The sequence below is a fragment of the Ursus americanus genome, chromosome 32 (genome assembly GCF_024610735.1).
Source record: "Ursus americanus isolate L20-20 chromosome 32, mUrsAme1.1.p, whole genome shotgun sequence".
Classification (NCBI taxonomy): domain Eukaryota; kingdom Metazoa; phylum Chordata; class Mammalia; order Carnivora; family Ursidae; genus Ursus; species Ursus americanus.
This window is the reverse complement of record NC_142158.1, coordinates 21256766-21272952: the sequence shown is the minus strand read 5'-3', so window position 1 is coordinate 21272952 and position 16187 is coordinate 21256766. Positions and strand designations below refer to the sequence as shown.

Sequence of the window (16187 nt, the reverse complement as noted above, 5' to 3'; positions counted from 1 at the left end):
CAGTATTATTAACTTTTGTACCTGGTGGCCCCGAAAGAAGGGTGAAGACCCCCATCCAGCGATTACCACACACGTGCACAACACTAACCAAATTCTGAGCACATTCCTCAAGTCAGCCTGGTCACTGTCCCCAACTCCAGCAAAGTCAACAATGCTCCCCTGGGTCTGGACATGACCCACGTTTGATTCAATGATCCCAGTCAATTTCTGACAATGTTCTGTGAGGGTCTGCAGGTGAACACTTAACGCACGAGGGCGACTGGAGGGGCTGGGTCTCAAGCAGGAGGGCGAGGGACGGGGAAAGAGAAGGGACAGTGCTTGCTACTGAGACCTCTGCCCCAAACCGTGTGGGAGTGTGTGCCAGGATGCAGAAGTAAGAACCCTTACAAGGAAACACACACTTGAAGCAAATTAACATCCCGCGAACAGAGTTCAAATGATCACACTTAAAGGCACCCGACAGGCCGCCAAGAACTATGAGTAATACATCCAGGTCAGAAGAATTATAGGTCAAGTAAAGGTCAACTTCAGAAGCAGTATGGCCAAATCTCTGCTGACACCCTTGCGGAAATGAGCGGCTATACTGTCAAGTTTTCGAATGAGTACAATTAACGGAGTACAGTTTGGTCCATTTAGTACCACAGCCTGAGGATTTCGAATTAAAATTTTCCAATGGCAATACACATTCTTGCATTCTTACACAAAACATGCTGGAAAAACAAAACAAAACAAAACTCAAGCTATTGCCCCCCAAAAAAGGAAAAGAAATTCTGGCATACAGAAAGTCTTTTTACGGGGGGTGTGGTGATGGGCTAGCCCGGGGATGGGTAGTAAGGAGGGCACATATTGCACGGAGCACCGGGTGTTATAACGCAAACAACGAATCATGGACACTGCATCAAAAACTAGTCATGTACTGTATGGTGACTCACATAACATGATAATAAAAAATTAAAGAAAAAAAAAGAAAGTCTTTTTATCTAAAATGGACATTATGTAGGGACTATTCACACAGGGCCTAAAGCACGTTTCCTTAAAAGTAAGCTCCTCCGGGAAACTGAAAATTAAACATTTGAGTAATTATTTTAAACATCCGCTATTTTATACAAAGTGAGATCCGAGTGTATTCACGCACACAAGCCTCTAAAGGTCCTTGAGGAAGTTCTCCACGGAGCAGAACAGTCGGGAGGACTCATCAGTCCAAAAGGACTCCTCCTGTGTGTGCGTGTGTGTGCGCGCGTGTGTGCGAGAACATAAGCTCTACGCCCCTCGTGGGGCCTGAACTCATGACCCCGAGAGCAGGAGTCACAAGCTCTACCGACTGAGCCGGCCGGGCGCCCCTTCACGGGACTCCTCCAACCGCAGACACCCGACCGCACAGGCAGACGCTGCTGGGCCTAAGCCGGCTTGCGTGACAAGGAGACGCCAATGGAACATTCAGAACGCCATTCTCCCATACCTCCTAAAGGAACATCTTGGAGCTGAGTCTTATCCTTTCTCCACTCAGAGACAACATCCAAGAGAGCATTAAAATGAAAATCCATGCGCTTGTCAATAGTGGGGTCAGTTACTCGTCCACCTTCCTGAATTAAGTCACATCTCTCTCCAAATTTATGCATGCTGATGCCAAGCTTCAAAATAATAAGAATAAGAAGGTGAAAATTTGCCCTGGAAACAATACTTACAGGTTCTAAGCTGAAATGAGACAGAGCTCTCATGGAGAAAATGGTCTAGCAGCTCTTGAAGAGAAAGCTAAATATGCTTCCTGGGGGATGGCAGCAAAGTGAGGCAGTGAGAAAAAGAGCATGAAATCTACGAGACCTTATTTTAGGAGAAGGTGAGGTGACAGCAACAGCGTCCATGCCATGCACTCTACAGCTTTTCGGGCAATATTTATTAATGCTTCCGATGCTACGCTGAGCACTGCCTCTCCTTGCTCTGACATCCCGGCCCCGCTGGGGACTTTCCCATAGATGAGCACGCAACCACACAGACACTCATGGAAGGTGATGTTCAATTTACCGTCAATAAATACTTCAGGAGAAAACCTTGGGCCTACCAGGTCTTCAGAGAAACTACAGAGGGTTGCCCGATAAAAGACAGGGTGCCCAGGTAAATCTGACTTGCAGATAAACAATGAGGAGTTTAGGTTTTGGTGTCTGTTATTGTTTTTGTTTTTGTCTTTTTAGTGTATGTCCCAGATATTGCATGCAAAACATCCCATGTAATATCTGGGACATACTTATCCTAAAAAAACACTTGTCATTTATCCAAAAGTCAAATCTAGCTGGGCATTCTGTGTTTTTATTTGCTCCACCTGGCAACCCTAAAATGATGAGCTAATCGAGTGGCCTGCGAATAACACACAAATATAATTAAAGATCTTAGAAAAAAATCTTTCATGCACGCTACAGTTCCACCGTCTCCGAAAGGAGGAACTGTAACTGTTTTTGTTGACTTTTCAATGGGGATGGGGGGGGGCCAGAAATCATTTGGGGGTGTTTCCGTATCATCTAGAAGCATTATTAATACTACACACAAGCAAAATGAGACCATTCTTTTCTTCTGATTATCTCCGACCCAAATCTTAAAGGAACCCACTTGTTCACACATTAGTGCTACTGGGTTGTTGATACAGCCATTGACAATCTGGGCTCCTCTTCCCACTGTGACGCCTTTAAAAGATTTATCATCCCATACGCGGCCTCCAATTCGGTCTTTGGCTTCCAGCACAGTTACCTAAAAAGAGAGGCAATCAGGGAAGCTACACAGGATAGAAAGACCATATTCAATGCAGTGCTATAAATGCAGAGTGACCCACAGTTAAACAGATTCCATATTTGGTTAATTATGATATCACTCGAGAAAAAAACTGTAAAAAGAAGGCCGTGCGAACAGAAGCCAACGTCGATGTTAAAACGAACCATCCAGCTTTCAGCAAGAAGTGAGGAAGTGGTCTGCTGGAGAAATCCCTCCAACTGTCTCCTCTCCAATCCCATAATGATAAGATTTGATGAACCACCACAGGAAATGGACTCTGAAAGCTCCTACTTAACACTATTCCACAAATTGAAAACCACTATAAGAAACTAAAGAGGTGAGTTTGTCCTATAAAGCATCTCTGTAAGAAGCAAAATGCCGTCAGCAAATAGGCCTTAACTTCCCTAAAATAGGACTACTGTTAAAAATAAAATCGTATGTCAATCATACTATCCAAGAATGACCTGCTGGGCGCGGCCTAAGCAGGCTGGCCCCACCCCCAGACTACTTGACCTCCCACAAATTTCCGATGGCAGGAGGAGCTGCTGGTGGTGGTAGACAGCTCAGACTACGAGCGCTACACTTCCCCTGGGTTGCAGCAACCCAGGGAAAATGTGAATCCTACTCCGCACGAGGCCAGCCATCTCACTTTCGGATTCCTAACAGCACGCTTTCAAACGGCTCAAGGAGGTTCCCCAAAGTCAACCATCTTGGTTGCTCCGGGGAATCTCTCTCCCAACATTAAGACGGATGGGGGGTCTCTCTGGGGTCTCTCTCATCACCTAGTGAGCGAGAAGGGAGAATGGGAGGGGTTCTCTGAATATTCTTATTCCTCATTTTCTCCGATGGGGAAGGTTATACAACCTGAGGTTCTAACCCTTCCCACCCTCTTCTGACTTCATTCAGATAAACACAGACCCATCGGTGTCTAGTTCTGTTTTAGTGTAAGAGGAAGGCAGGACATTAAAGACAGCCCCCGGGACTTTGGATATTAATAACCTTCCTTGCAATATCATCTGTGAGTTTCCCCAACAAAAACAAACAAGAGATCTTGGCCCTAATATCTAATGCTGGAATAAATAAATGACCAATTAAAACACGTCCTAGCTTAATACCATTCAAAATATACCTGGAAATGCAAACACGTTTCCCGTAAATCCAACGTTTCTTCTGTTTTGTGAACAAAATAATGTAACCCAAGACTTACATCTTCCGTTCAACTGAGGAACATGTCTCTTAGACATAGCTACTGAAAACTTTTCTCATCTCTGAAACTCCACCAGCAGAGCAGACATTGTGAAAAAGTTGTCATTTCTTTCAGCCAGACAGAGAAAAGTGATAAGACTAATTCAAGTTCTACCAAATTGATTTTCATGTTTGGTTTCACTGAAAACCAAAGTCTTGAAAAATAAGTTTTTAAAAAGGAGAAATGTGTCAGACCTAGAAAGTCAAAGAAATTGAGGGCATTGTTAATTCAGATGACTCTAATGGAAATGAGATTCTGAATTGCACAATATTTTTTTTTGTAAGTCTCTGTTTTGGCTAATTTTGAACAACTGGAACAAGGCCACACACTAGCTAAAAACAATCCTACTGTGGAGAAGCAGGACCCCTCCGACATGTAGAGCCCTTCAAAAGTCGTATAATTCTGTCTGCTTTTGCTTCCAAAAGCAAAGATGGTTTTCCCGAGTAAGACTCAAAGTGCGCCTTTGAGGGGCACCTGGCTGGCTCAGTCAGCAGCACATGCGACTAGGGTCGTGGGTTCAAGCTTCACGTTGGGCACAGAGCTGACTCGAACAAACAACAAACAAAAAAGATACCCTTTGATTTGCATAAGAAAATCTGCGTGTTTCAGAAACTTTTATACAAGAAACGGTGAATTTCCAAGCTGCTATTTGTTGTCTCAAACTATTACAAAAACAAGAACTTTTTCCCAATGTGCCCTCGATGGTGTTGACAACACCCCGTGGAGAATTTCTGCTTTTGCTTCTGCACAGACTCTCTTCTGATCTGCTCATGAGGGGCTAAGACCCCGTCCTGAGGCTGCTGAGAACTGCTATTCCCTCCACCTTTCTTTTATCAAACCAATTTCAAATATTTCAGCTTTTCTAGGATCGATCAGAAAGATTTTAAAGATAGAAAGACACAGTGCAGTTCGCATTCTCCACTAAAATCAGAAACCGGTTTCTAAATCTTAGAAAATTTGGACCAAAAGGCACGGTTAACCGTCTGTTATCAACTTCATGTCCCCAAAAATCTTACCTTAATTCCAAAGTTATGCAGTTGCCTCGCAGCTGCTAATCCCGCCGGACCAGCCCCGATAATGATGACTGATTTCTTTAAAAAAAAAAAAAAAAAAAAAATTTTTTTTTGAAAAAAAGAAGGATCCAATGAGAGAAATGAAAGCAATATATTCTTTTAGTTGTTCTAAGAAGGTACTAACTGCCAAGCCATGTTAGTTCATCTACATTTCTTCGACGGTCATAGAAAGTTATTTTCCTAAAGAATATGGTTGTACTTGGGTAATCCCCTTCTCTTTTCCACAGTTTAGGGAACGAGTGCCTGATACTCTCTTCCCAAGCATATTCTACGCAAGTCTTGCTTTGTAACTTCTGTGGTGATGATGTGACTGTCACTGGTATTAGCTAGTACTCACTAACACTGCCATCAGCATGCTAGCATTTATCGTGATGGCGGTGGTGTTACCGTGAGAGCAACAGTCACCTACGTTGTGGTAATCTTTAGGAAGAAGATGCTGGTCGGTGCCGACGCTGAGAACTCCCGTGTTGATGAGACCTTTCCTTGTCATAAAATAAAGTATCCTCTCCACTTCCTGAACGCACCGGACACGCACGAGACCCCGGACGATGATGTGAGGAATACACTTCTGAGGGGTAAGGGCTTCCTGTGTGTGGAAACAAAACCAGACTGTTAGGACAAACAAATACACGTAACCCTGGGCTCCTCCGAAAGTTAAAGAGAATTCCTCTAGGACCCAGCAAGCCCACTCCTATGTATCCATTGAAAAGAACTGAAAACGTGGGCTCATACAAAATTCACAGCAGCACTATACTCAAATTCCCAAAAGGTGGGAACTGTGCAAGTGTCCGTCAACGGATGAATGGATAAACCAAATGGGGTAGATCCATACATGGGCCATTATTTGGCCATAAAAAGAAATGAGGTACTGATCCATGCTACAACATGGAGGAATCTTACAAACATGACGCTATGTGAAGAAGCTACTTACGAAAGGTCACGCATTGTAGGATTCCATTTATATGAACAACCCGCAATGGGCAAATCTATACAGACAGGAAGTAGATTAGTGGTTGCCAGAGGCTGGGGAAAGGGAGGAATGGGGAATCACTGCTCAATGGCTGTAGGATTTCCTCTTGGGGTGATGGAAAGTTCTAGAATGAGATGTGGGGATGATTAGACAACACTATTTACTTAGTACCACTGAACTGTACCTTTTACAATGGTAAAAATGGTGAAATTTTTTTTTTTTACCACAATAACAAAACAAAACAAAACCCCTGTCCATCCTGTATCCACTAAGACATAATAGGATCAAAGTGGGGGGGGGGGTTGCCTGATAAAGAAAAAAAAGAAGAAAGGGACAAAAGGAAGAGATAGCAATATGCACTTCATCAGCTCATCTTCTCCCCAAGGACAGCTACGGGGAGCGTGGGCGGACCACGTCGCAAATACATTCCTGACTTGACACACCACACAGTAAGGGCCGCAGCAGAAGCCCACGCTGCCACTTGGACCGGCAGCAGGAAAAGCTGGATTCTCATCACCGATAAGATGTGAGCAGACAGATTTAGGAACTTGTTAAAAAAAAAAAAAAAAAAAAAAAAGACACTGCCCTTCCCCGCACACCCCAGCGCTGGCAAGGCCTTGGAACATTTCAAAAAACAAGACAAACATAGCCTCGACCCACTGTTGTGAAGTAAGAACAGGCTCAAGAGTGGGGCTCCCAACCTATGGCTTGTCCTCTACTTGTCACCAAACCCCCCCCCCCCCCCGAAAGAACCCGACCAAACACAGGAAGAAGATTCTCCAGTAGACCCGTGAACGACACGGGGTTGAGCTGTGCGGGTCCACTCACAGGTGGACATTCGCGATGAGCACAGTGCAGTACTTAACCTCTTCTGTAGCTTACACTTTATCACAAGAATACGGTATGTAACACACACACAACACACAAAATATGTGTCAGTCAACTGTTTACATTATTGGTAAGGCTTCAAGTCAGCAGTGGGCTATCTGGAGTTAAGTTTCTGGGGGTGCCAAAAGTTATATGCGGATTTCTGACTGGGTTGGGGGGGTGTCAATGCCACTAACCCCCACATTGTTCTAGGGTCAACCGTATTCAAGAAATAACATCAGCTTGGGTTGGTGCAGAAGGTAAAAACAAAACAAAACAAAACCTCTGAAGTCATCAACTTTAAAAAGAAAGTAATTTCAAAATCTTTGATTCTTTCACACAGCAAAATATCTGTGCTTTTCCACCAGAATATTAAACATAAATATGATTTTATTAAATATTAAAATAGATCCAGGCTGACAAAGTTCAGGATTTTTTTCTATAACTTTCTTCACCAGCATAAATCAACTTCCAAAGTCGAATGAAAAGAAATGTGAAGAAAAACGAATCTGAAGAAAAATTCAGGCTATTTCTGAAAAGTGTATCTTTACAACTTATTTACAGGAAATTCTGACCACAATTTTGTTCAGTTCAGCAAATGTTTATTGAGCACAGCCTGCTGGGGAGGAAATGAACAATTCTGCCTTGCCCAACTCACTCATAGAATTGGTATAAATTGCATTAACAGCCATAACCCTAATCAGGCCATCTCATCCTGGATTCTCACCCAGTGAACCAGGAAGGTGGATACGGAATGTCTTTCTTGAATCAAGATTACTTTGTCAGTCTTGCCAAATGTTCTGCATTCAGCAATCACTCAACTAATTGCAGAAGAAATTAATAAATCAGAAAAATACTAGGGTCAGGAGACCCTTCGTTTAGATAATGATAATAATAATTTGAAAAGCTCATATTCCTTCTCATTTGGCCTGCCCCCTTCCCCAGTGGGGGCTGTATGAGGCCCCTAGCACAGATTCAGCCCCAGAGACAGCAAAGCCCAGTCTCCGCTGTTGGAGGATAATAACGTAAGAATCCCTGCCCTCGAGGGGTCATAACCCAATCTTTAATGTTTTATATTCTTCCTCTTGGCATTCACGCCGGAACTCTCTGAACCAAACTTTGCACCTTATACTCACTCACTGGAGAGTCAAAAATTCGGATACCATACGATCGGAAGTGGTGGTTCCCAGGATGGGGAGACTTAGCGCCTGGGAGGCAATGACTGGACACACGGTGGGTTGTCACAACCAGGGGTGTTCCCGGCATCTAGTGGGTGGAGGCCAGGGATGCCGCGACACGTCCTACAGGGCACCGGACAGCCCCCCCCCACGATGGCCGCGCACCCAGTGTCCACGGTGGGAAGGCGGAGAACCCCTGATCTAAAGCTCCCCACCCCCGACAGCGACGGCAGCCCCCTCCCCCACGCAGCCCCGGTCTGTGTGCCTTAGCAGACTGTCCGTCTACTTACTTTGCAGTTCGTGTGCCACAGGGCGAGGATGAGGTTCCGCAAAGCCAGGTACATGGTGGGGTCTCGGGAATACTCGGGGAACTCGTAGAGCTCGTCCAGCTCCATCACGTCCGGCCTCACGCACAGGGCTTTGCCACACTCGTTGGGCTGATAGAAAGGCTGGAAGTACCGGTTCATGCCTGGAACGGACAAGAGGACGCGGATGCACACATCCCAGGCCCAGGTGAGTGACAAAGCAGGCGCACTCCAGAAAGGACAGCCTCAGCTAGGGCTACGGTCTGTCCCATAGAGACACTTTCCCGCTCCCTCTGTCCAGTCGGATGAAACACACGTGAACTGCGTGTTTCTCCCATTCTTTTTTTTTTTTTTTATTTAAAGCTTTTATTTATTTATTTGACAGAGAGAGAGACAGCCAGCAAAAGAGGGAACACAAGCAGGGGGAGTGGGAGAGGAAGAAGCAGGTTCCCAGAGGAGCGGGGAGCCCGATGCGGGGCTCGATCCCAGAACCCTGGGATCAGGCCCTGAGCCGAAGGCAGACAGTTAACGACTGAGCCACCCAGATACCCCACTCCCATTCTTTCTTCACCAAGTGAATTTCCACGGTATGGAAAAAAAAATCTTTTTAAGGTTTTCATGGGGGTTAAACACCTGCCACAGAACCCACCACCTTAACTGTGTTTAAGTGTAGTGTTCAGCCGGGTTTAGTGTATTCACATAGTTGTGCAACACATCTCCAGAACGCCTGTTATCTTGTAAGACTGACACTCTGTGAACACCAGCTCCCCGAAGAAGTAAATTTTAAAAGTAACCTTCACTGGAATTTTTCTGATTAAAACATGAATCAGTTCACAGAGGAACTTAACAGTCACTGACCCCTGACAATCCTTGGGCCGTGGGGTAACATTTAAGGCTATGGTCTATCCTTCGTGCTTTTAGTACACACAGAGACTATTAATACATCAGGCACTTGTTTTTTAAAAGACAGAAAAACATGCGGTTTCCTACTCTGCTTTTCAAGACCACTGTCCCATGTCACTAAGCCTGACTTTAATGGACACAGAATATTTTCCTATTAACCTCTCCTCTATTCCTGGGCACTTAAATTTCATCTAATTATTTTGCTATTATAAACAATGCCATATAACTCTCTGGACTAACCTTTTGAGAATTTACTCTGATAATTTATTTATGACAAATTCCTAGACTAAAGGGGTGTCTATTTTAAGGTTTTCGATTTATGGCCAAATTGTCCCTCACAAATGTTCACACCCATTAAAAGCATCTGAGTGCCTGTTCCACCGCACCGTTCATTAACCCTGGGACTTATCGCTTCGGCTTCGAGTCAGACCACATTCACATTTTTAGAGGGCCCAGTGTTATCAGTTAAAAACCTTAAAATAGTGTGGTGCATGGGTGGCTCAGTCGGTTAAGCGTCTGCCTTCGGTTCTGGTCATGATCCCAGGGTCCTGGAATCGAGTCCCGCATTGGGCTCCCTGCTCAGCGGGGAACCTGCTTCTCCCTCTGCCCCCCCCCATGCTCACTCACACTCTCTTTCAAATAAAATGTTTAAAAAATTTTTTTAAAAATAAAAATTAAAAAAAAAAAACCAACCCCTTAAAATAGGGCTTCCAGGTCAAAAATCTATTTGCACCGTCAAACATGAATTTATTACTGTGCAGACAGGGGAAGGTCTAGAATTCTTGCTGGGACACCAAGAACTCTGGTGGAGAATTTTAAAGATCCATTTAAAGTAAGTGGTCAATGGCATGTCTTGCTTGACCTGAAGTTTTGGATTTTTTTTTTTCCAAGAGCCGATCACTTCGCTGAGATTTTTCCACGGCATAATTGGAAGCAAAAGAAGACTCAGAAAAAAAAAGAAAGGCTGCTCATATGGTCAAAACTTTCTTCCAGCATGTCAGAGTTTTGGGTTATCATTAAATGATGCAGCCACCCGAATTTCCAATAAGGAACTCACTGAACTCCACAGACACAATCCCCGGGCCAGCGTTACAGACTTCCCACGTTACGGACGGGAAAAGACCCGCGCAATGTATAGGAATGCTATGACTGAGCCACGGCATAATCCAATCCACGAAATCACAAGGTGCTTTATATCACGTTGCACACATTAAAAAAAAAAATCGTTTGTGTTCTGCTCCCCACCCCCCCATTTCCAAGGAAAGAGGAGGAAAGGAAAGCGGAGAGGGCGAGGACCAGCTCTCACCCAGCGCGGAGGGGACCGCCTTGGAGTGCTCCAGCTTCCCGGGGCTGCTGCTGCTGGCTACGCGGTGCGTGCTGGCGCAGGAGGGGCTCATGCCAACGCAGTCGGGGTAGTAGGCGGAGAGCAGGGGTGCGGCCACGCTGTCTTTCAGCAAAGGAGGTTGGATGAGCATGGAGTACCACCAGTGGTTGGACACTTCCGACACTCTCTGAAACAGGGCAGAGTGAGACCAAGGGGCTCAATGGCAGACAAGAAATGGACATGCAGATTTAGCCGAGGACAGACGGCTGGCTCCTGTCGTTCACCTGGAGCCCCCTCCTCGGCCTTTCCACCCTCCACAGTCCCACACCAGAGCTCTGCACGCGCAGATTTAGAAGCAAAGACGGCCGATGGGGCCCGGAGAGAACGTTTCCTAGCAGAGTTCTTCCAGATCGGCGGCAGCAGCCTCCTCCCATGCTCCCCTCCCCGAATGCCACCCCCCCCACCACCAGGTCAATCTGAGAGCTGCAGCCGGTACAGCGTTCCAGCCGTGCACCTCACAGGCAATGTAACAGCCAGTGCAGTCCCCTACCTTGCAAGTCTAGGCTTCAGCCTCACACGAGAAACTTCCTTCCGTTCGGGAATCACTTATTACCCACACCCCGACCCCCCACCTTCACTTAGGATCTAAAGATAACTGAAGTCATGAAATGGGGCAGGAAAAAATCGTTCTCCTGAGCAGCAGTGAAGCAGGACTCCTTTTTGCTAGAAGCTACTGAACACTTTCCGAGGAAGAAGTACGCTACAACTATTGAAATAAGATGCTAAATGTAGAAATGAACAAAAAAGCTATTTTTGGTCTTAAAATATGTGATCACATTCCAGAGTTGACTTAACATATGCAGTCATCGGATCGAAGCGTCCCCGTGATGACTAACTATTGAAAGAAGAGTAACATTTCCTTGGCTTCTGAAGCAGCACTGCTGCTAAGCCCGTGTTCGACAGCCTCTTCTAAACGTGATCTTGAACGTGTGTTCCAAGAATTCTAAGAACCTGATATAGGAGAACCCTGAGCTCCGGCACCCTCTGATGTCAGGTCTGCGGGCTCCAAGCACATGCCACCTGCCATCAAGCAGGGCTTTGTGACCTCCAGGTCCAGAGGGCGAAGCCAGTTTGCAGACGTATTTTGCCTGCTCCTGGGATTTCAAGGGGCCCGAGTCTGGGGCAAGCATGTTTCAGTTTACTACAAGCCCCGACACCCGCTATTCATGACTCCCCAGCTGCTTCCCACCTTCATTCGCCTGCTCAGGCTCCGAAGGCATGTCGGTTTGCTACCTGTTCTCAAGGCTACCCTCGGCCAGCCTGGGCTGTACCGGAAAAGAAGAGAAGCTTCGGTTCCTTCCCCAGCACGCCAGGGCTGCCCCTATGGACCCCTTCCTAGCATAGCCCCAAGGAGAGAGTAAACGGAGAGTTCAGATCCCGACACTCCAAACGGACTGCGTAGAGGACAGAATGGAGATGCCTTCACGAACACGAACCCAAGCTCTTCAGCTTCCGGAACCCAACAGAGGCTCTGTCCTCCTGCTACCAGCTCCCAGTCCTTCCTCCCCGAGAAGCCCACTTGAGGGTGTTCCAGAAAGTCTCTGCGCAGGAGTACAAGCAGCTCCAACAGTGACTGAGAAACCCGCACTCCGTCCTGCCGTTCTGAGCATGTCCTCCCAGCACACCTGCCACTCCCCGGACACCTGGCCGTCATTTTGTCAATACACCATCAAGAACCCCACTCTCACCTTCAATACACACACCACGGAAGAAATCGTACTTGATACCATCAGCCCATCAGCGTATTTAATGAAACAGCCACTACACTGGGTTGAGTAGCGTTCCCCCAAAATCCATGTCCACCCAGAACCTCAGCACGAGACCTTACTGGGAAACGAGGTCTGTACAAATGTCATCAGTCACACTAGAGTGAGCCCTAACCTCAGTGTGACTAGTGTCCTTATAAGAGAAGAAGAGACACAGAGCTGGGGGGACACACAGGAAGAGGGTTGCACGAGCCTGCAGTGACCCGCGGACAAGCCGAGGACGGCCAAGGACTGCTGGCACCACCAGATGCTGGGAGAGGCTGGACCGACACTCCCTGACATGGTCAGGGGGAGGCTGGCCCTGCTCACACCGTCACGTCAGACTCACAGCCTCTGAAACTAGGAGACAACACGCTTCTGTTGCTTTAAGCCACTCAGTTACAATATTTTATTACAGAAGCCCTAGGAAACTAATACAGGCACTCAAAACTTAGAACCTGCTTGAAAAGTGACCCCAGGGGCACCTGGGTGGCTCAGTCGGTTAAGCATCTGCCTTCGGCTCAGGTCATGATCCCAGGGTCCTGGAATCGAGCCCCACATCAGGTTCCCTGCTCAGTGGGAAGCCTGCTTCTCCCTCTCCCACTCCCCCTGCTTATGTTCCCTCTCTCACTGTCTGTCAAATAAATAAAATCTCTAAATAAGTAAATAAAAAAAAAATTTTTTTTTAATTAAAAAATAAAAGTGACCCCAGAATCCATAGGAATAGAACAAGGGTAAAGTAGGTGACATGGCTATACACTGGCTCTAGACTCTTTCCTAACCATACACAAAGATAAAAAACTGGCAGATGAAATCCAGGAACTCTTCCACAATTTTTAAAGTTCTTATATCCCAAGAATACGGCCTCTGTCCTAAAGTTCAGATTGTTCTATGTGCAAAAGGGTCTGAATGTTAGGGGACAGGTCCATCAGATACTGCAAATGTATTTACAGTTATGTTTTCCTTTGTATCTACAATCTCATTCTGTCTACCCTAAATCCAGAAATTATTTGGGCCATTGCTTTCCTATGGAAATGCTTGAGGGTACAACTCATTATTAAAAATATGTGTGCGGGAGGGCACCTGCGTGGCTCAGAGTTGGTTAAGTATGTGACTCTTGATTTCAGTTTAGGTCTTGACCTTAGAGTTGTGAGTTCAAGCCTGCTTTGGGGTCTGCGCTGGGTGCAGAGACTACTTTTAAAAAAATATGTATCTCACACACCCCTTTATGTAACAGAATGGATTTCAAGATTTCATAGGTGTCAAATCTCCCTTTGCCTAAAAATCACAGTCTGAGTTCCAGACATGCAGAAAGACCCCAAATTAACACCCCCGTATCACTGAAATCCAGAATAACTCAGAATCTCAGAATTTTAGAAACTCGGAAATGCAAAACATCATTTTCAACAACAGCCGTGGGATCTGCCATATGGGCCGTGGGGTCTGCCAGCTCAGGTAGCAAAGTTCCACGTGAGCAAAGAAATGAGGGCCTCAGCCTGCTGGACATGCTGCTTCCCCTCCCCCCCTCGGGGCAGAGACAGGACGGAGCAGTTACACTGAGCTCAGAATACACAAGAACTCTCGAAGCTGAATCTGGGCCAAGACCATCAGATTACGGGCCTCTTGTTCTTTCTTGGAAGGATTCAAACGGAGACAAGGTCACAAAAGCCACCCATGAGAAACAAGGGTAACAAGGCTGATCCTTGTAGGAAGGCAAGCTATCCATTTCTTCCTTTTTAATTCCTTTCCACATGGGGCAATATAATTTATTTTTCTCTGTAAGGTAGGGGAGGACCATCCATGTTACCAGGAACGCTAACACTTTTATCATACTGGCATCAGGCTGGATTAAAAGCCTTTGATCAGCAACCAGAGAGAGAAACTCATAAAACTGTTACTGTCAGTGACGCATAGGACTTTCATCACCGAAGGCACGACGAGCTGTAGTCTAGGATGTGCATGAATACTCACCAGATCCTCGGGAAGGGAACAAGGATCTGAGGTCTCGGGCTGCAAAAGAAAACCAAGTGTTATTTAGATTTACTTATAAAATACAGCCATTAAGTGTCCATGTGCTTTCAGTAAGCTACCCCTCTTCACCCGTTTGACGGGCAAAAGTGAAAAGTGGGGTAAAACACGGCAGGAGTGAGGGTGTGGAGGAGAGAGCGACTCCCATAAAGATGTCCTGGGTGGAAAGCTAAAGGAATGGAAGGACTTTGAAGGGCAATTTGACAAAATACACTACATTTAAATGCATGATAATTTGGCACTACCTTGCACCGCTAAAAACATACATTCTATATGCCCAGCAATTCAATTTCAAGAGGGACCCTCAAGCATGTGCACCCAATAGGAGTGTTAGAAATGCTCAGGGGCGCCTCAGTGCCACAGCCAGTTAAACACCCGACTCTTGGTTTTGGCTCAGGTCGTGATCTCAGGGTCCTGAGACTGACCCTCACGAACGGCTCCCCCACTCAGCGAGGAGTCTGCTTGGGACTCTCTCTCCCTCTGCCTCTCCCTCCACTCGCTCTCTTTCTTTCTCTCACTCAAATAAATAAATAAAATCTTTTTTAAAAAGATTTTATTTATTTGGGGGGGGCCAGGGAGGAAGGAGGGGGAGAGGGAGAAGCAGACTCCCCGCTGAGCAGGGAGCCCAATGCAGGGCTCGATCCCAGGAACCTTGAATCATGACCTGAGCTGAAGGGAGATGCTTAATCACTGAGCCACCCAGGTGCCCCCAAATAAATAAATCTTAAAAAAAATGTTCAAGGGAGCACTATATTAAACACAGCCCAGAAGTCTACCAAGAGTAGAATAAATAGTGTTATGTTCAAACAACAGCCCACTGGGGCGCCTGGGGGGCTCAGTCAGTTAAGCATCTACCTTCGGCTCAGGTCATGATCCCAGGGTCCTGGGATGGAGCCCTGCGTTGGGCTCCCTGCTCAGCGGGGAGCCTGTGTCTTCCTCTCCTCCCCACCCATGTGCTCTCTCTTGCTATCTCTGTCTCTCTCTCAAATAAATAAAAATCTTAAAACAAAAACAAAAACAAAACACCAGCCCATGACACAGCAGTGAGAAAGAACGAACCACAAACCACACACCAGCACATGGACACACTTCACAAACATAATGGCTTCAAAGAAACCAGGCCCAGAAGAACACACACTGTATGATTCCATTTACGTAAAGTTCAGCAAGTCAGCATAGTGAGGAGGGGAGCCAGGGGCAGAGGGTGTGCGTGAAAGGGGGTGCAGGGGGGCTCCTGCGGGGCTGGCAAGAGTTTGATTTCTCCACCGGCAGCCGGCTGAAGACGGGCTCTCAGAAGCTTCACTGAGCTCTGCAGTTTGATCTGTGCATTTTCTGTTTGGAAGTTATGCTTCAATAAAAAAGCTACCTAAGTCGACTGAAAACTGGCAGACCATATGGCCTGGCAAATCCGGCCCCTGGACTACTCCAGAGAAGCTCCAGCGTGCATGCTCCGGGAGCGGCGTGCACGAATGCCCGCGCGTATCGAACAGCCCGAAACGAGCAACCACCCTCCCGTCCGCGAACAGGAGAACAGACATGCCGTGGTGGGTCGAGCCGTGCAGGGCAATACTGCACAGCAGGGAGAAGTCCGAGGCAGAGCTTAGGCATCTACGTGGATGCTTGTGGAAAACGCCGCTGTTGAGTAAAAAGAGCAAACAGCAGAGGAGTACAAACAACCGGATGTCCTCTATGACCAGTACGCAAATACAGACAACTTCACATGCTGCT

The 16187-nt window shown here is 46.5% G+C and overlaps 1 protein-coding gene across 5 annotated transcripts in view; it reads right to left on the bottom strand.

The window, feature by feature from the left end:
- KDM1B (lysine demethylase 1B) overlaps positions 1-16187 on the bottom strand; it is a 56882-nt gene that overhangs the window by 15876 nt on the left and 24819 nt on the right. For all 5 annotated transcript variants that reach the window (XR_006782270.2, XR_006782269.2, XR_015722601.1 and 2 more), the window contains 7 exons: positions 14403-14441; positions 10609-10813; positions 8385-8563; positions 5489-5665; positions 5023-5097; positions 2602-2739; positions 1460-1631 (listed from right to left, as the gene is read on the bottom strand). Coding sequence is in view for 1 of the 5 variants with exons in the window: in XM_087858077.1 (XP_087714203.1) it covers positions 1460-1631; positions 2602-2739; positions 5023-5097; positions 5489-5665; positions 8385-8563; positions 10609-10813; positions 14403-14441 (985 nt within the window). In the remaining 4 variants the exon portion in view is untranslated. The remainder of the gene's footprint in view (positions 1-1459; positions 1632-2601; positions 2740-5022; positions 5098-5488; positions 5666-8384; positions 8564-10608; positions 10814-14402; positions 14442-16187) is intronic.